The sequence below is a fragment of the Clarias gariepinus genome, chromosome 26 (assembly GCF_024256425.1).
Source record: "Clarias gariepinus isolate MV-2021 ecotype Netherlands chromosome 26, CGAR_prim_01v2, whole genome shotgun sequence".
In the NCBI taxonomy this organism is placed as follows: Eukaryota; Metazoa; Chordata; class Actinopteri; order Siluriformes; family Clariidae; genus Clarias; species Clarias gariepinus.
Window position 1 is genome coordinate 2,182,272 of NC_071125.1, and position 20,598 is coordinate 2,202,869.

Consider the following 20,598-nt stretch of genomic DNA (forward strand, 5'->3'; position numbering starts at 1 on the left):
TATATTATTGTGCTGGATGAACTATAATGATTAGTAATAACAGTAGAGCTGAACTTCTGCCAGATTTTTTAAACACTTCATATATCTAGTGTCATTTTTTTGTGGCCATTAGAATGAAGAACAATGACATGCAGTAGGCCATTGCGAAGAAGAACATAAACACAGACAAAATATTCAGCATATGACCTTCACCACATACAGTAAGCACACCACATTATATTCCTTTTTGTATATGAATAGTTTTGAAACTGGAAAACAATTACAGAAGCGAATTTTTTATATTTATTTAGTCACAACGTATAGTATGATACAAACATAATCACAAAATCCCTTTCATTTTATTTTCATTGATTATTGTCATCACTTTACATCCACCACCTGGACTTTCTTCTGAACCATACTCATCACACTGAAAAAGATGTTGAATCAATTTTTCTAGGTTTTACTTTTTCATTTTCGTATGCTCATAGTGAACAACCTTGCCATTTCTCATGACTACATGTTTAAACTCTGCCTCGTGACGATTCACCACCATTCTACCTGGTGATGGAGCACCAAGGTGCATTGGTGCAAACCTATTGGCCAACGCATTTCCAGCAAAAAGATCTTCATGTCGTTGAAATAGGCGATTGTGGATGTCTAAAGCTGTTTCCTGGTGTCTTGCTTCTGGTGATAAAGGGCTCAGTGGATCCCAAAACCTCCTCGCCCCAACATCAACACCTTCTTTTCCTTGGCCACCCAATTGTACACCCAACCCTGGGTTTGGTCTTCCTGCTCCTGCCCCTTGAGGTGCCTCCTGTTTTGCCTCAATTTGCCGGATCTCACCAATCACCTTAGACATAATGGCTCTCTCTGCTGGGTTGGTCAGCACCATCCGGGACACGACACTGGTGTATGGATTATCTTTCATAGTCTCTTTAATCTTGTCAGGATTTAGAGCGTAGGTCGGGAGCCTGACCCTATGACATAGTTCGGCGATGATTTTGCCCATGGCCCACACGTCTGAACGCAAATCTCGAGCGCTCCCTTGAAAGACCTCAGGAGCAGAGTAGGCCGGGTTACCCATGTTGGCAGCAGAGCTTAAGCCATTTTTAAAGAATTTTGCCAGACCCATGTCAATGATCACAGCACGATGAGATCCATGCTCAATCTGATTGAAAGAAAAGAAACAAAAGATCAAATGTTTAGTCTAATTTGGTCATCAGAGAGGGTTGATACAATAGTGCTTTTCAAAATACTACTTGAGCTTTTCCACATTTTGTATAAACCATGTTAAAACCACAAATATAAATGTAAATGTATTTGATTTGGATTTTATGTGATAGACCAACTCAAAGTTGCACATAATTGTGGAACTAATTAGGTGACTTCTGAAGGCAGTCATTGGATTTTAATTAGAGGTATCATTGTAAAGGAGACTGAATACAAATGCATGCCACACTTTTCAAATTTGTATTTGCAAAACATTTTGAAAACAATAATTTTTTGTGAACTGCCTTCAGAAGTCACCTAATTAGTAAATAGAGTCCACTTGAGTGTAATTTAATCTCAGTATTGATACAGCCGTTCTAAAATGCAGAAATAAAATACAGAAAAAGCCACATTTTTAAGTTTTTTATTTGTAAAAAAAAATTCCTGTTATTCATAATGATGTGCTACTTTTTGTTGATTGCAACATGACAAAATTGTAGAAAAAATCTAGAATTATGAATACTTTGTACAGCAGAAATATAAGATACTATATAAAAACCTAACATTATTATTAGTATAAGACACCTAAACATTAATCATCCTTCTCATGTTCTTATTCATGCACAAATGATTGCTTTTGTGAGACTTTTGTCTCTATTGTGATTCAGTTGGTTTGTTGAATTTCTCAAAGCCTACGTGAGCACTCACCATGATGTTGTCTGGTTTGAGATCCTGGTGGACGATGTCTTTGCTGTGCAGAAAGGTCAAGCCTTCACACATACCAGTGATGATGGTGGCCTTCACTGATGGAGTCAGCTGTAGAATAAAATCCATAGCAGTTTAACCGTACTTTACATTGTTCACTTTCTATAATCTCATTTCTGTCTCAACACATACCTGTATTTTAGATTCCTGTACGTTAAATATGGCCGTTTCGAGATCTTCTCCAAAGATGAACTCCAGAGGAATGTGCCACTTTCCATCTTTCAGCCATGGCTTCCCGAGAAGCTTCACCACGTTGTTGTGTCTTGCGTTACTGCCGGTTAAAAGTTAGAATAAGTGATTTAGACAGGAAAAATGTACCAAGTACTGGGGTTTATGAACGAAAAAAGCTTTTATTTAATATGTTTGCCTAATTATGGAAGCACATTAATTTAAAAAAAAGGAAAAAAAAAAACAATCACAGTGTGAGACTTATGTAGACATTTAACTACTGTATACATATGTGTGTGTGTGTGTGTGTGTGTACCCCATGCTTTTTTTCTGCACTCCATTCGAATAAACACCCATCTGCATTTGCCTACTGCCTCTCCTCCATGTATGATATGCAGAATGTATAATATAATTAGAAATTATATTTAGGACATAACTCATAATAGTAAGGTACAATTATGAGTATAATGACTTCTCTGATTTTTTTCTTTTGTAAATGCATGAACTTCCATAGCTAATAATGGAAATAAAAAAGTAAAAAATGAGAAAAATAAACCAAATTAAACCCCAAGCTTCTTTAGCTGTTTTTGTAAGACATAAATCATCTGTGTAAGGGATCATAATTGTACTCACTTATAAACTCGGCACTCTCTCTCAAGCTCTTTCTCACTGATAACTTGAACGGGCACCTTCTTCATCGCAGCCCATTTATCTCCAAACTTTTGCCTATATACTTTCCCGAAGCAGCCCTCTGCTAAAGTTTTTGTAGATGGATCCATCTGAAGAAAGTGATAAACTCATTGTAATATAGTGTTTAACAGGAGTTTTTCCATCTTTGCAAATAAGAAGTGGAGACAATTTTTCTATTATTTTTAGCTTTTTTTTTTTTTTTTTAGCTATTTTTAACTGTATATCTCAATAATGTGTTTAAATCTACTACTAAAAATAGAATATTCAATGTACACAAATGTTTTAAACAGAAGAAAAAAACATCAGAGTTTGAAAAAAGTGTAAGAGCTTTGAAAAAATGTTTTTGTCCAAAATGAATTCTGTATACAATAATGTTGTATTAGATGTGTAAACTCAAATTATTCATTTCTTGATTGACTTTGATTTCGAACCATGGCAGTTCCAAGCTTCGAAAAAAAAAAAAGAAAAAGTCAAAAGTTTGGACACACCTTTTTATTCAGTATCTTTATTTAATGATTTATTTTTTTACATTCTGGAGATTTCAAAACTATGTAATAACGCATATGAAATTTGGTAATTAAATAACAGTCAGTTTTTAAGATAGGAAAGTCAGCTGTTCTGGAATAGTTCTTGCAAGAACAGTATTGTCAAGTGCATTTGCAAAACCCATCAAGCACCATAATGAAACTGGATCTCATGAAGACCTTCCCAGAAAGCAAGACCAAAACGTACCTCTGCTGCAGAGGAGAAGTTTATTTAGAGTCACCAGCCTCAGAAATCACCAATTAGCAAACAGTAACTCAGATTAAAGGAGATTATTCATCATTGTTTTACCAAATAGGAAGAAATAAAAATGAAGAAAGTCTATGGAATTAGAAGATGTGTGCAATCTTTTGAAAGATTTATTTTATTGTATCTGTAATAAAAAAAATAGTCAGTATATATTTCTAAACTTATAAGGCTGGTTTAATAAGTATTTATGTTTAACTTAAAAAAAAACAATCTTATTGAGAGTTTTATCAGAGTTGTTAAGAAAGAGTTCCTGTACATACCGCACCTTTAGCTCAGATGTTGTTGCTTTAGGAAGAAGATAATGCAGACTAAAAGCCTTTTGGTTATTTACTGGATATGTATATAAGTGCATTCGTGTCTTGCCACATCCACATTCCCCAAACTGAAAATAGAACACACCTTCCTACAGGTCAAGGGTGACAAATTATAAAATATTTTTATAGGCTAATTTTATTGTGAAGGAAAATTACACATTTCCAGAACACTGACGACCAGCTATACTGTACATACTGTACAGTAATCGCCTCTAACTGACTGAGACACAGACATTTTTTTACACTGAATTAGGGTTTATAGTAGCAAATATTCACTGTACATTTTTTTTTCATAATTTAAACAGGAAAATATTGTATAAATGCTACAGAATCAAACCGTATTTTACAAAACTTGGCATAACTGTAGAATTTACAGCAAATTTTTTGTATATTTTCCTCCCTTCTTTAACCCTTTCCTTCCGTAAGTAAAATTACTTACCCCCCCCCCCCCCCCCGTGCCAAACCCATTACAAAATAAATGAACATATTTAACACCCCGGTGCAGTGTGCACTTAAAAACCATAATGCAGGACAGAGGACATAAACATTTTTAACATGTGTGTGATAAAATAATTTTTGTGTAAAGATGTAATAAAAGTCCTTCTATAAAATTATATGCTTAGATTGTCTACCCAAAACGCTTAAAAATGTCCACCCTGACACTTGTATATATTTGATGTTAGGAATTTAAACATTGTTTTTGCTGTCTTTATTAAAAAATACATGAGACCATGCTGATGTCCAAGTCTTGGATAACTTTTAATGGGTTTTGATCATTTGATTTAGGTTTGTATTCATCAATCAGTATAAAAGTAGGCTATTCGTAATAGTTTCTTAACAGTAAAATCTGAATGTTTAGCAATGTAACTTCTATCACATTTAGCTCCCAGCTAGTGTGATAAAATGATGCTTTATAATTAAAAAAATAGTCCAACAACGACAGCAATTGTGTAGCAATCATGGTAACGTAGTGGTTAGCACTGTCGCCTGCCACCTCCAGGATCTGGGTTCGATTCCCGGCCATGCTCGATTCCTGTCACTGTGTGCATGGAGTTTACACTGTATGTTCTCCCCGTTCTTGGTGGGTTTCCTCCAGGTACGGCCCTACCCCCCCCCCCCCCCCCCAAAAAAAAAAAAAAAAAAATAGAGGATAAAGTTGCATAGACAATGCGAGTGAGTTCTGAGCTGTAAAAGAGATGGGAATAAACCATTATTATCACAACATAAATCTTTAAATTAGACATTTCTGAGCTGTAAAAAACATGTGATCCGTATTTGTTACAATGTAACACCTGGAATTTGTACTCCAGTAACAATTGTCTGGAATCTACTTGTTGAGAGATTTCAGCAATGCTACCAAATCCATAATCGATGACACTGCATTAAAAACTGTCCCCCCACACGCTACTCTGTTGTGCAGTCAGAAACTGTGTGTTTCCTAATTACCAACACACACACCTGGCTCTTACACCAGTGCTATCGTTATACTGTGTCACAGTGCCACACAGTGGCCAAAGAAACGTTTTAATAAATAACTCTAACAGACAACGTTGGCAAGTCATTATCATAATTTATGAACACATTAAGTTCTGTTCATGAAAACATCTATGAAACAGAAATTACATAGTAATTAAGTAGGAATTGCCTACTGCAGACTAAAAGGGGGGGGGGTGTTCAGTGAGAAATGTGAAGGGGGCATCATGTGTACACATCATGTGCTTATAGTAACAGTATTGTCCTTGCTGAATTGTGTTGTTAGCTGCGTCCAAAGCCTGGAGAAGTGGAATGCACTTTGTCAGGCCTCTCCAGTACATTCAGACCTGTCCGACTTGGGTGTCCCATTTGAAGTATAGATCTTAAGGTCACTGGGGAACGCAAACCCCCTGACCACAATAAGGTGGCAATCCATCAGAGGGGAAACTGAAAAAATAAAAATTAAATAAATAAAACAGATGAAAAAAAAAATATCCTTAATCCAGATTTTATCAATCAACGACATAATATTTATTCATCCGGAAGGGATGTGGAGAGACAAGTGACCTTAATTGCTGCCCAATGCAATGGCTGGGAGTACTTTATTTAACACAGCACATTCACACGAGAACCACACGAGATAGCATAAGCAGCACATTCACACGAGAACCACATCCAATTTAGCCTTAACATAAACCGGAGCACATTCAACAGGTCACACACACCCCACACACAAACATGGCCGAAGCCCCCAGCCCAAACAACCTTCCTCAACAGGGTGAATACATAGAGAACCCCCACAAGGCATGACGGTTGACAGCCGCCGCCCCACCCACGCCACACTGCCCCCACCCGAGCTCTGACCGTCCCCGGTCACCATGACTCTCTCAGTCTTGGAGGCGTGAAGGCGGTCAGCGCTGGCACTATGAACGCCGGGGTCCTTTTGTGGGGGAGGGAGGAGTGCAACATTGTCCCGAGGCGGTCCGGCCTCCGCAGAGTTCGACATTTTGCTAGTGTGTGTCCACGCCCATACGTTTTATAGGTGCCCCCACCCGAAAGTCCTGCAGCGGTGCCCGCGAACGCTGGGTGGCGCTTCTTTGCCGTGCAGAGGTCGCATCGGTGGACAAAGAGTTTACTGTTGGTATGACAGTCCGGCCAGTAGAAATGAGCACACAACCGCCGCAAAGTTTTATTCACCCCGAAGTGTCCCGAACCAGAATGTCCATGCACCAAATTCAGTACACATGTTCGCAAAGACCTTGGCACCAGCAGCTGAAAAAATTCGGCCCCCGCCGCGCGGCCGTTCCCAGCGGCGGTAGAGTAACCCTTCGCGCAACCCTAGGTGAGTAAACTGGGAGCGAAAAGCTTTTACCTCTCGCCCCAGATAAGCGACCGCGGTGTAATCCGGTCTCACGCCCGCTTTAACCCAATCTAACACCTTATGCAGGACCGGATTCTTCTCCTGCTCGACAATGAGCTGATCACAGTCCAACTGTGACACAGGCAAAGCAACTACGGGTGACGCTCTAGGTGATGCAGTAACTTGACTGCACGGCGGCTCGGACGGATGATCATTATCGGATCTATTTTTATTCTGATCGTGCGACACGCCTGTACCTTCATGTAGCTCCCAGTAACGGTGCGAATGTTGAAGGCGGGATCAGGCAGTCAACGCGCTCTCTTTGCCCCAGTAATCCACAGCGCAGCAGTGAAACAGTGGAGCCGGTGTCCACGAGCGCCCGTAGTAGGACACCGTCCAGCACACAGTTAACATAAATCCCAGCACGGCTTCCCAAATGTTCCGACCTGAAGTTAAATCCACTAGTTGGGGGAACAAGAACGGTTGTGGGAGGCGGCTTCCTTTTAGCGCCATAACCCCCCCCCCCCACCCACCGAGCTGTGATTCATCTCGCCGCTCCTTTGTCCGCGCTGGCTCCGTCCGGAAGATCCTCTTTTTTCCATCGTTGCTCTGCCATTCGGCGGCCTACTTAGATCTTTTGTAGGTCCTCTATCGTGCCGAAGCCATATATTTGTATATTAAAATCCAAGCCCCCACTGGGGGCGTTTGCTATGGACTTGAGATCTCTCGCGCGTCAGGGCTACCCGGAATTTGAGCACGCCCAGCAGGAAGAGCTAGCTCGTCGCGCGTTCCTTCGGGGAATCCAGCCGTTGCGGCTTCGCGAGCACATCCAGTTAGCGGCACCGGCTTTCCTCTCTGAGGTGCTGCGCGAGGCCGAGCGCGCCGAGCCCATCATGGCTGAACACCACGGCGGAAGAGCCGAGCGATCTCCCGTGGCTCGGGGCCACGATTTTGCCACGATCGCCAGCCCGCTGCACGGGCTCACGAGAAAGAACCAGCCGTTTCGCTGGGACTGGGTCCTGCATGCTAACGCCGATGCTTTATCCCGCCGGCCGTGCAGCAACGAGTGTTGTCGGTACTGCGAGAGGGTGGAAGCACGCGCGGGTGATTGCGACGTCGAGCACTCTCCGAACCCCGTGTGTCAGAAGATTCTCCCTGCGCAGTCCTCCGGAGCCCCCGTCGGTAACCAACCGTCCGAGCCGGCGTGCAGCCGAGTTACTGCGGTGCCTAAACCATCGCCTATAGTCGTTGCACCTGTGCCCCAGCTGGACTGTAAACAGCTAATCGCCGAGCAGGAGAAGGATCCGGCGCTGCAGCAGGTACTAGGTTGGGTTAAAGCGGGCCGGAGACCGGAGTATACCGCGGTCGCCCACCTGGGCCTAGAGGTAAAAGCTCTCCATTCACAGTTTGACAGACTATCGTTGCGGGGGGGCCTACTCTATCGCCACTGGGAACGGCCGTGCGGCGCTGGCGAGTATTCTCAGCTGCTGGTGCCGCGGACTTTGCGGGCACATGTGTTAGGGATGGTCCATGGGCACGCGGGTGAAAACTTTGCGGCGGCTGCGCGCTCGTTTCTACTGGCCGGGCGGACACACCTATGGAGCGTATGGGCGTGGACATTCTCCGGCCGTTTCCCATCTCCGATCGCGGGAACCGGTATGTGCTGGTGGCCATGGACTACTTCACCAAGTGGCCGGAGGCGTTTGCTGTTCCTGACCAGAGAGCTTCCACCGCGGCTCGAGTGCTGGTGGATGAGGTGTTTAGCCGTTTTGGTGCCCCGGAGCAGTTGCACAGTGATCAGGGGCGTAACTTCAAGGCGGAGGTGTTTGCTGCAGTGTGCGAGCGCCTCGGGGTGAAAAAGACCCGCACCACGCCCCTCAGAGTGACGGCCTTGTGGAGCGTTTCAACCGGACACTCACCACCCAGCTCGTCGTGCTTACCAGCGCCCGGCAGAAGGATTGGGACGAACATTTGCCCCTCGTGCTGTGGGCTTATCGCACAGCAGTGCAGGAGTCCTCACAGCTGACGCCAGTGGCGTTAATGTTCGGTTGCGAATTGCGCACGCCCGTGGACCTTGTGTTCGGTCCCCCTCCACAAGTGGATTTACCTACGAAGCCGGGGTTGGATTATTTTTGTTCGCTCAAAGACAAACTGTTCCGTGTCCACGAGTTGGCGCGTAGACACTTGGCGGACGCTGGTGTTAAGCAGCGCCGCGTGTATGACACCCACAGCCGGGGACGAGACTTTGCTATTGGGGAGCAGGTTTGGGTGTATTCCCCCCGGAAGAAAAAGGGGGCTTTCATCTAAGCTTATGTCTCACTGGGTGGGGCCCTGCACGGTACTGGCCCAGCTCTCCGATGTAGTCTACTGGGTGCGGTTGACGGGGCGGTCGCGAGTGGTCGTGCTCCACCGGGACCGTCTCGCTCCCTATCAGCCCAACGCCAGCGAGACATCGAACTCTGTGGAGGCCGGGCCGCCTCAGGAGGACTGTTGCACCCCTCCTTCCTCACAACGCCAGCGCCAACCACCAGCACGCCTCCTGGACTGAGTTCGCCATGATGACCGGGGACAGTTACTCGGGTGGGGACAGTGTGGTGTGGGCGGGGTTTTGATTGGCTACCATCATGCTTTGCGGGAGGGATTGTTTTGTGTTCACCCTGTTGGGAAAAGGTGTTTGGGTTAGTGGCTTCGGCCAGGGGTGAGTGTGTGTGTTTGAGGTGTGTTTAAGGAGGTTTAATGTGCCATTATAGTGATTTTGTGCGAATACCGTTAATAAACTACTCCCAGCCATTGCATTGGGCAGCAAGGAAGCTCACCCGTCTCTCCAAGTGCCTGCTAAGTGGTGAAAAATGCCACAATATATTATAAGTACATTACAGCTTTTTTATTGTGTTACAAATACATGATTAATATACTATGAGTATATTCCTGTTGCAGCAGTAGCATACTGTTATACTTCCCGACAATTACAAATACTAAAAAAGTACACTTTGTGGTTAATACAAATATACTTTATTATATCATACAGTACACACAACCTTCTATACTACAGTATTGCAAATGTGTTACCAGTACACTAGAGGTGTTTAGGATAATTTACAAATGCTAATTGCATTTTCTACACTATAACATGTTTTTGAAATACGTTACATCAGTTATTATAAGGCAGATTTTATTCATGAGTTCAACAGATTTAATTTGCAAAAGGTTACAAAAAAGCACTACTATAGTTTATTTGTGTTTAACACAAACAGACATTAGTATTAGAATATACAGTAGTAGTTTATACTTGGTGTGTTGATTCTAGTTGCTACACAGAGACTGAAAACAGGCCGAGAGCTACGGAGCCATTATACCACGAGCACAGTACATAAGATTTAGCAATAACACATTAGACAATACATTAATAAGTATGTACTTGCTTATAAATTACCTAACAAAAACTATAAAATTTGCTTTATGCTTATGAAAATAAAATGATAGAAATGTGTGTGAGAGAGACAATGTGTTGGTAAATGCACTGGAGTGTGTGTATGTGTATGCGCATTTGCGTAACAGACATCTGTATGACACGACTTTGGGTAAAATCACACTGGCCACACTAAAAGTTTATCTGGTTGGCTGTGAAAGTGGTGGTGTATGATGTTCAACACACATAATGATAACATTAAAAGGTACAAAGGGATCTTGTTTCTCGAACATTTCCTCCACCCCATACTTCACCATGCACTTGTTTGTAGTGTTAGCCTTTTCTTTTAATCAAGATAGGGCCAAATTGAACTTCACTGACATTATAGACACAATCCTGCAGTTGTCACGATTCGGGTGTTATTGGCTGTTGTTAACGCCGTGGGCTTAAGAAGGGCAGGCATAGGCGTGTTGAGTTAACAAAAAAGTTTTTTATAATATCAAAATGAACCAAAACATGAGCAAGAAACAAAAACACACAAAGAAACTGAATCACTAAACACAGGCTCTGTCAAACATAATACACACCAGCTCTTTTAGATGCAATACACACACAAGCTTCTTACACACACCACACACTCCTTTGAGCACCTCACACACACACTCACGCTCCTTTGAGCACCTCACACACACACTCGCGCTCCTACGATTGGCATACCATGCACTCACGTTCCTACGAGCGACATTCACACACTTGCACTCCTACGAGCGGCATTCCATGCACTCACGCTCCTACAAACAAAATTTAAAAAACACTTAAAGACCAGGGGTAATCCTAATATTCTGTCAGTTACATTTTTATGGTGGAAAAATCTGACATAGAGGTGGAACACTTAGTCAAAATAAATGGCCTATTTATTTAAAAAAGCAATTTTATTCAGACATGAATTTGTTGAAGGAAAATTAAGCTTAGTTCAGCTCAGCTCAGTTTAGTTATTTTGGTACTTTTTAACTGCCTTTTAAGTGTTTTCTTCTTAAAACACTAGTTTATGTGGCTGGACAAAACAAAAGAAAAAAAAAGTGTAAATGAATATTAACCCCCTGATGGACATAATATATGTTTCAGGTTCTGTCATTGTTCTTTTTCTCCTCTCCTCTCCTCTCCTTTCCTCACATGCCGGTCTTAACCATAACCCAGTGGTCCAGACCCTTTCTGACCTCTTAACCTGTCTTACTCATCCTGGTGCCCCACTTCTAGGCCCGTGTGGTCTGCTTGGGATGCGTTTGGTGACTGGGGATGGTTTCATTTTAACACGAAGACTGTTTTAGTAATTTAATCTAACCTGCTTTGCTGGTGACATATAACATATGACAGATGCCAGATCAATAATCAACCGTTTCAAGAAACATAAATCATAAGATACAATAAATTATACACTACAGTGGAACCTTGGATTACGAGCATAATTCGTTCTGAAAGTGGGCTCATATTCCAAAACACTTGTAAACCAAATCAAATTTTCTGGGATTTTTTTCGGAAATAATGGAAACTCAAACTATTCATTTCACAGCCCCTCCCCAAAAAAATACATAATTAATAAATTAAATTTTTTTTAATAAATTAAAATAAACATAAATAAACATAAAAATCAACACAAAATCCAATGTAAAAAAAAAATTAACTTTACCTTTAAACAAAAATAAAGAATAAATCCAGACAGATAAGTGTTTCTGTTTGGCCGCTGTGTATATGTGTATGTGTGTGTGTGTGTGTGTGTGTGAATCTAAAGTAAGTTCCCCTTTCCCCCTTCTCGTTTTACAGTTACCCTTCCTCCACTTTTTTTACACACACACGCACAACGCAAACACTTTTTCTCAGAAATATAAACAAGAAATCTCTCTAATAACACTCGATTGAGAGACGCACCAACGAATTCACTGTAAAATAAAAATAAAAAACAAATTACCCTGCACTTTGCCTTTAAAAAAAAATTGCAACAGAGCAGTGTTTCTGTGAAGAGCAGAGAGAAAGAATGTGTGTGTGTCTGTGAAGACGAAAGTAGAAGAGGGCTAGAGCATACCAAGGCATTCTATACTGTGCTCTATTCTAACTGTGTGTTTCCAACTTTGTGGAATTATTGTGAAACACACACACACACACACACACACACACACACACACACACACACACACACACACACACACATAATGAACATTACTTTCGGCCATATGGTGCCTTTTTTTGGTTTATAGTTTAATCTCTGTAATACTGTAATAATACAATCAAATTCATAACGATTTAATTCAGACACAATTAACTAAATAATTAATGAGAAAAATATTGTAAACCATATAGTGTAAATGTATGATTAGAAACATTCCACTGGCGATCAAAGGCTTTGTCTGTTTTTGTTTTGATATGCTTTGATGTTCTTCACCCTGATATGCCCCCCCCCCTCCCCCACTCACACCCACACCCACACACCATAGTGTTAACCAACCACATTCCATAACCCATATTCAGTGGTTGGTTAACATTATGGTGTGTATGTGTGTGTATGTGTGTGTGAGAAAAAGAGAGAGAGAGAGTAAACAAAGCACTGAAGGTCATATCAAAGCGTTTCTGGTGAATTCATAAAAAGAAATTTATGACCATCTCAAGTCAAATCACTTTCTACCTTGATGGTGTCCAAGCACTAGTGAAACACTGGGATAAGTGTATCAGTGTAACAGGGGATTAAATAGAGAAATAAAGGGAGTTTTTACTGTCAGAATTGTGTTCTCTTATTCTGCACAATTAGTCCCGGTTTGACTCGAACATTATTCATAAGAATAGATTGGAATATCAGATGTTTCGTATCACAGCCATTTTATGAATATCACACTTGGGCAAAATTTTTAAATGAACATTCACTTTCTTAGTTTGAATAAATAAAATATTTATTAAAAAGTCTACACATGTGATATTAAATATTATCAGTGAGATGATTCCATCACAACGTTCCAGAGTATAGTTTAGTGCTTTGTGTGCATATGCAGCAATGACCTAACGTATCATCTATTGTGCATACATATGTGTGTTAGTACACAGTTAGTACTGTATGTAACATTTATCAGACTGTTCTTTGTCTGATGTTTTTTTTTTACATGACAACATTTTGCGGAACATCAAGGGTTTAGATTTGTTTCAGGTTTTAGTCTTTGAAGAGTTAAGGAATGTGGTCAGTTAACTTTGGAAACATTGTGTAGGATTATGAGCTAAACTTTTTCTTGGAGCCTTTTTTAAGAAAACGGACAGGAGCCGTCTTTGTGAGTCTCTGTCAGTCGTTACATTTCTCAATTATTTATTCTTAATGGACCACAATAATAAATTTGTAATTTTTGGCATCTAGCACAAAGAAAAAAAATTTGTGCTTTCCACAATAATTAACTAGTAATAATACTAGGCATTTATACATATATAGGGAGTGTATTTGGTGTAGCTCGTAAGAAGTACAACTTAGCGTTGTGTGTGTGTATATATATATCTGTAATCGGAGAGTAAATCACAGATAAGAAATGGAAAAAATAGATTGTATACAGATTTTAGGAGTTTAGGAGTCTTAAAACGACTCTAGCGTGTTAACATTCACTTACTGTATACCCCTTCAGCGCTGTTATTATAATTGGAATATGAACTACTCCCAGTAAAAATTTCAGTTTAGATTTTTAAATAATATCCATTTTGTTTAGGTGTTTGTTTACATTGAGCAAGTAGAACATTAGTAGATTTTTTTTAAAGTAGATTATTAAATAACTTTCATAACATTAATTATAACATTATTAACATTTTCTGAGACTGGTTTCTGATTAACATATGAAACACAAATGTATATTATTAAAAGAGTGAGTACAGACAAAACCTTTCTTTGATTTTTATTGATTAACACATCATGCTTTTTTATTCATTAATAGTTACAGATTGTAAATGATCTATAAAGCAAGTTAGTTTCTGTTCTCACTTACATTTAGGAAGCTATAACAGTCATTCCTTTACCAACCTCTTCAATAATATGCAATTTTTTATGTTAACAAAAAAATCAAAGCTCATTAATATTTGCAGTTGAACTACTATTAAAGCTGCTGTTAAAGAAAATTATATACTTCCAAATATTCAGAACAGCGTTGTGCACAGGATTAATACATTACATCATAAATTAAATAGACTACTGTTCAATTATTGTGCAGGATCGACTACAGTATAATGACTATTAGTAATGACAATAGAGCTAAACATCTGCCAGATTTGTTTATCACTTTATTTAAACAAAGTTCTACTTAACCATTATTATTGTGACCATTCGGATAAAAACCTAACAAACACTAGGCCTGTTTGCTAAAGTACAGAATATATTATTTATAATAAACATTAACATACATAAAAAAAGACATTTACCACATAAGCATCTCTTATGTACAGGAATAATTTTGAAACTGGGAAAAAAAAAAAAACGAAAGCGAAAATGTGTTATTTATTTAGTAACAGCATATAGTACGGAGCAACCATGATCAAACAATCTGAGTTCATTTTCATTGGTTATCTTAGTTTACATCCACCATCTGGACTTTTCTATTCTAAACCATCCTCATCATATTGGAAAAGATGTTGAATCAACTCTTTTACGTTTTACTTTTTCATTTTCGTATGCTCATAGTGAACAACCTTGCCATTTCTCATGACTACGTGTTTAAACTCTGCCTCGTGACGATTAACTACCATTCTATCTGGTGATGGAGCACCAAGGTGCATTGGTGCAAACCTATTGGCCAACGCATTTCCAGCAAAAAGATCTTCATGTCGTTGAAATAGGCGATTGTGGATGTCTAAAGCTGTTGTTTCCTGGTGTCTTGCTTCTGGTAATAAAGGGCCCGGAGGTTCCCAAATCCTCCTCGCCCCGACAGCAACGCCTTCTTTTCCTTGGGCAGCCAATTGTACACCCAACCCTGGATTTGGTCTTCCTGTTGCTGCTCCTTGAGGTGCCTCCTGTTTTGCCTCCTGTTTTGCCTCAATTTGCCGGATCTCACCAATCACCTTAGACATAATGGCTCTCTCTGCTGGGTTGGTCAGCACCATCCGGGACACGACACTGGTGTATGGATTATCTTTCATAGTCTCTTTAATCTTGTCAGGATTTAGAGCGTAGGTCGGGAGCCTGACCCTATGACATAGTTCGGCGATGATTTTGCCCATGGCCCACACGTCTGAACGCAAATTTCGAGCTCTTCCTTGAAAGACCTCAGGAGCAGAGTAGGCCTCGTTGCCCATGTTGGCAGCAGAGCTTAAACCATTCTTAAAAAATTTTGCCAGACCCATGTCAATGATCACAGCACGATGAGATTCATGCTCAATCTGATTGAAAGAAAAGAAACAAGAGGATATATTGTTATAGGAAAAAACAATACCTTATTAACACTAAGTCAATCTCATTCACTCTTTCATAATCTATACTGCTTTAATAACACCACTCTCATATAATTTCTCCATGCAAGATGATATAGAGTTTTAAATCTTCAAAACGATTACTGGTCATCTCCGACACTCTTGTCAACCCTGAAGAGACACAAACACACACATGTGCACATCATGGTGTCTGAATGTTCTTTTTTATTCATAAAAATAGGGAGGTATTCAAGTTCTGTGCCAAATGTGCTGTATCACGTACATCAAAGACCATAAACTATTTAACAGGTTTTGGTGAAATCCAGAGAAACAAAAAAAGGGAGTTGTGGAGCCATCCAGAGAAGTATTGTCATACAAGGGGTGAGGAAGAAGATGGAATAAATAAGGAGGAATAAAACCTTATTACCCTTCTAATATTATTATTGATCCTTACAGGATTGCTATTGTGAGATTCAGTTGGTTTGTTGAATTTCTCAAAGCCTACGTGAGCACTCACCATGATGTTGTCTGGTTTGAGATCCTGGTGGACGATGTCTTTGCTGTGCAGAAAGGTCAAGCCTTCACACATACCAGTGATGATGGTGGCCTTCACTGATGGAGTCAGCTGTAGAATAAAATCCATAGCAGTTTAACCGTACTTTACATTGTTCACTTTCTATAATCTCATTTCTGTCTCAACACATACCTGTATTTTAGATTTCTGCACTTTAAATATGGCCGTCTCGAGATCCTCTCCGAAGACGAACTCCAGAGGAATGTGCCACTTTCCATCTTCCAGCCATGGCTTCCCGAGAAGCTTCACCACGTTGTTGTGTTGTGCCTTTCTGCAGATTAAAAGTAAGAATAAGTGATTTTGACAGGAGAATCTTACCAAGTACTGGGGGTTGTAATTAAAGAAGCTTTTATTTCATCAGTGCTTAATCATGGAAGCACATTAATTCACATAATACAATCGGAATGACTTGGATTTGTTCTTCTGCTTTTTGTGATTTTGACCTGTGTTTTGTGAGACTTATGTAGACACTTACCTCAGGACTGTGTGTGTGGATATATATACACAGTATATATAAATAAATAAAATATGAATAATAAAATATATATATATTGCTTTTTTTTAAACTCCACTCATAAACATAAACCTGTCCACCCTGTCTGCTTCTGTACTTGCCTAATGCCTCACCTCAGTACATTACATGGAGAATATTTAGGATTTAGGATTAAGTTACGATAGCTCACAAAAGAAAGTCATAATTACAAGTTAGTAAGTAATAATTATGAGAATTTCTCAGATTTTTTTAAATGTCTTGCATACTTAACAAAGGAATAGTAAGTAAAAAAAAGCTCTCCATTATCATTCATTAGCTGCATTTTTTATTTTTATAGTATTTTTTTATTATAAGCAACAAATTCCCTGTGTACTCACTTATAAACTTGGCACTCTCTCTCAAGTTCTTTCAAACTGATGACATGCACAGGCACTTTCTTCATCGCAGCCCACTTATCTTCAAACTTTTGCTTATAAACTTTCCCGAAGCAGCCCTCTGCCAAGGTTTTTAAAGACGGCTCCATCTTTAAAACAAGTTCAAACAGATTTATGAAAGAATTATAGACTTATTATATTATAGTGTTTACCATGATTCACATGGAGAGTAGTGGTGACAATTTCTTCCATTATTTTTACCATATACAGTGAAACCTCGGATTACGAGTAACGTGGTTTGCGAGTGTTCCACAAGACGAGCAAGACATTTATGTTTAATAAATGTAATAATTTTTTAATAAATAAAGACTTGGAAAAAGAACAAGTCCTGGTTTCTGAGTACCGATTATCATGTATCACGCATGCGCTTCTTGTTTTGACACAGAGCGTCACGTGATCACAACTGAGCCAATGTTTTTTCTCTCTCTTGTGCTGCGGAAGTGTGGGTAATCGTCTCCCCCGCTGGGTCTTAGTGCACGTCTCTTACTGGTATAATCAACACCCGTGCACGCATGTACTGTTTACTACAGTATAACACTGTGACCACATGTGTGCTCGTAAAACATATTTTACTACACACACACACAGACCCCTCCTACTTTTGCCTTCACAGACACACACACACTTTCTCTCTGCTCTACACAGAAACACTGCTCTGTCGCAAATCTCTTTAAAGGCAAAGTGCAGGTTAATTTGATTTATTTTTACTTTACAGCAGTGATTCCATTAGTGTGTCGCTCAATCGAGTGTCATTAGAGAAATTTCTTGTTTATTTTTTCAACACAACAGCGTTTTCGTTGTGTGTGCGAAAAGAGTGGAGAAAGGGTAACTGTGTAAGACGAGAAGGGGGAGAGGAGAGCTTACTTTAGATTCACACATACACAGCACCTGCCTGCACAAAAAGAAACATATTTTGTCCTAATTATTTTTATGCATTTATTTTTTGGGGCTGTGGAATGAATAATTTGAGTTTCCATTATTTCTTATGGGAAAATAAAATTTGGTTTACTAGTGTTTTGGAATACGAGCTCATAATCCAAAGTTCCACAGTATATCCTATTTTTAATATTTACTTCACCTACTGTATATAGCCTTATTTTACTACATTTGCTATTTATTGTAAATAGGCCGTTCATGCACTTCTGGTTAGATGATAAAGGCATTTAAATGGCTTTGAACCTTAACTTTGCAAAATGACAAAACAGTTGAATTTAATCCAACCAGCAGATGAACTGATTAATTTTTGCCATTAATCACCTGAAACTGTTTGTCTTCAAATGTTCTTATTAATTCCCTAATTGGCTTTGATTTCTAACCATGGTGGTTACAAGCTTCGAAAGAAACATACAAAACCAGTCAAAAGTTTGGACACACCTTCTAATTCACTGTTATTTTGTTTAGTGGTTTCTTTTCTAAATTCTAAAAGAAGACTGGAGAAAACTGTAAAATAACACACATGGCCCTAGGTAATTAAGTAACAGTCAGTTGTTAAGGCATGAAGGTTAGCTATTTTGGAATAGTTCTTGCAAGAACAGTCTTGTCAAGTGCATTTGTAAAACGCATCAAGCACCATGATGAAACTGGCTCTTATAAAGAAGAGGAAAGCAAGACGAACCTCAGAAAAAGTTACAACTGCAGAAATCACTAATTAACAAACAGCACCTCAGAGTAGAGCCAGTATGAAGCTTCACAGAGCATAAATCGAAAACACATCTCAACATAAGATGTTCAAAGAAGATTATTGCATATTTTGGATGCCTTCAGCACTGTTTTACTGATATATATATATACGTCAGTAAAACAGTGCTGAAGGCATCCAAAATATGTAGTCAGTCAGTCAGTCTATATGTTTAAACTTTAAACAGAAATTGAAAATATTAAATTTTAGAGTTCAGTGCTAGGTCTAATAAGCAGTTATCTTTTAAACTATTAAAAAACAGGCTATTTAATAAGAGTTTTATCAGAGTTGTTTATTAAGAATCCATGTACATACCGCACCGTTGTTTCAGACGTTGTTGCTTTATGAAGAATCCACTGTAGATTGAAAGCTTTTTGGCTGTTTAGGTGTGTTATGTGTGTCTTGCCACATCCTCATTCCCCAAAGTGAAAATACACACCTTTTTACAGGCCAAGGGTGACAAATCAGGTTTTAATACTTTTTTGTTAAGAAAAAGCTGAAAGAATTTTAAACAACTTTAAAGAATTTCGACAACAAATTTAACTTAGCTAATAAATCAGTGTTAAACAATTGTCTCCATTGACAAATTAAGAATCAAAGTTATAAATTCAGTCATGTAGACAGGGGACCAGAGGCGGACAGAGTACACAGGTTCATTACTTGAGTAAAAGTACAGATACCCCTTGCTAAATTTTACTCAAGGACAAGTAAAAGTTCTACAATCAGATTTCTACTTAAGTAAAAGTACTAAAGTACTTGTTTTTAAAAGCATCAGGGTACAAGAGTACATTTTCTAAATATTGCATTACTACTGCCACCGTGCTTACATGGAGTACATCTGAGTGGCTAGCTACAGCTGCAAATTGGCATGTGTATGTGGATTCGACTACCCAAATGTAACCGAGAATGTAAAAACCTGCATGATCGCAGCTAGCCAATCATTAAGTGCACATTTCTAAGCTAGAATCTAGCTTAGAAATGTAAGTTCTGTTTTGGTAAACACAGCAAACACTTGAAGCGAAAACTATCATTAACTTGTTCAGAAAATGAAAATAATTTGGCGAGGTGGGGCCACGGGTTGGCACATTCCCGGGATGGACCTGCTGCGTCTTCATCCATTGTTTCATCCATGGTTGCGTCTCTTATCTAAATTATTATCTGACCATGGAGTTGACTTTTTTTTTTTTGGTAAGTAACGGGTACTCACGCTTATGAATGGAAATGTAGCGGAGTAAAGAGTACAATATTTGCCTCTCAAATGTACTTGAGTAAAGTCATGAGTACTCCCCAAAAATGATACTTGAGTAAAGTATCATTTTACAGATCCCTCAAAATTGTACTTAAGTACTGTACTCGAGTAAATGTACTCCGTTACTGCAGGGGAGAGAATTATTTTGCTAGTGAATGCATAATTACAGTAGGTTTATTATTTACTCACTTACTCATCTTCTATACCGCTTTAGCCTGTATTCAGGGTCACGGGGACCTGGAGTCTATCCCAGGAGCAGGAGATTCCCAAGGGAATCGAGCCTGGCCGGGAATCGAACCCAGACCCTGGAGGAGCAAGGCGACAGTGTTAGGTTTATTATTATTATTATTATTATTATTATTATTATTATTATTATCATCATCATCATCATCATAATGTAACACCATGTTTGTCCCTAAATTGTAATTGTTTTTTCCTATTAGCTTACAAGGTTGAAAAATGGTTATACACTCACCTAAAGGATTATTAGGAACACCATGCTACACCATACGGTGTTTGACCCCCTTTCGCCTTCAGAACTGCCTTAATTCTACGTGGCATTGATTCAACAAGGTGCTGAAAGCACTCTT

The 20,598-nt window shown here is 39.5% G+C and overlaps 2 protein-coding genes across 2 annotated transcripts; both read right to left on the bottom strand.

Annotated features, from left to right (window-relative positions):
* Window positions 1-394: 394 nt before the first annotated feature.
* Window positions 395-6,399, bottom strand: LOC128513827 (serine/threonine-protein kinase PkaB-like). Its single transcript, XM_053487377.1, has 5 exons — window positions 6,258-6,399; window positions 4,006-4,009; window positions 2,089-2,227; window positions 1,900-2,007; window positions 395-1,150 (listed from the first exon to the last, which is right to left on the bottom strand). Exons 1-5 carry the CDS (start codon window positions 6,397-6,399, stop codon window positions 443-445), a joined length of 1,101 nt encoding a protein of 366 aa, XP_053343352.1. The 3' UTR covers window positions 395-442.
* Window positions 6,400-14,073: 7,674 nt separating this feature from the next.
* LOC128514355 (uncharacterized) lies at window positions 14,074-19,116 on the bottom strand. Its single transcript, XM_053488168.1, has 5 exons — window positions 19,075-19,116; window positions 17,025-17,170; window positions 16,287-16,425; window positions 16,098-16,205; window positions 14,074-15,550 (listed from the first exon to the last, which is right to left on the bottom strand). The coding sequence occupies exons 2-5, from the start codon at window positions 17,168-17,170 to the stop codon at window positions 14,828-14,830; spliced, it is 1,116 nt and encodes a 371-aa protein (XP_053344143.1). The 5' UTR covers window positions 19,075-19,116; the 3' UTR covers window positions 14,074-14,827.
* Window positions 19,117-20,598: the final 1,482 nt, after the last annotated feature.

What these genes read in the sequence shown, in the direction of transcription:
- LOC128513827 (XM_053487377.1), bottom strand. Translation starts at nt 6,399, where the DNA reads ATGTCGAACTCTGCGGAGGCCGGACCGCCTCGGGACAATGTTGCACTC. An exon ending in TACAGGAATCTAAAATACAG is followed by an intron (nt 2,008 to 2,088) that starts GTATGTGTTGAG and finishes TTTATTCTACAG; the next exon opens with CTGACTCCATCAGTGAAGGC. An exon ending in TCAAACCAGACAACATCATG is followed by an intron (nt 1,151 to 1,899) that starts GTGAGTGCTCAC and finishes TCTTTCAATCAG; the next exon opens with ATTGAGCATGGATCTCATCG.
- LOC128514355 (XM_053488168.1), bottom strand. Translation starts at nt 17,170, where the DNA reads ATGGAGCCGTCTTTAAAAACCTTGGCAGAGGGCTGCTTCGGGAAAGTT. An exon ending in AGAGAGTGCCAAGTTTATAA is followed by an intron (nt 16,426 to 17,024) that starts GTGAGTACACAG and finishes TTTAATCTGCAG; the next exon opens with AAAGGCACAACACAACAACG. An exon ending in TGCAGAAATCTAAAATACAG is followed by an intron (nt 16,206 to 16,286) that starts GTATGTGTTGAG and finishes TTTATTCTACAG; the next exon opens with CTGACTCCATCAGTGAAGGC.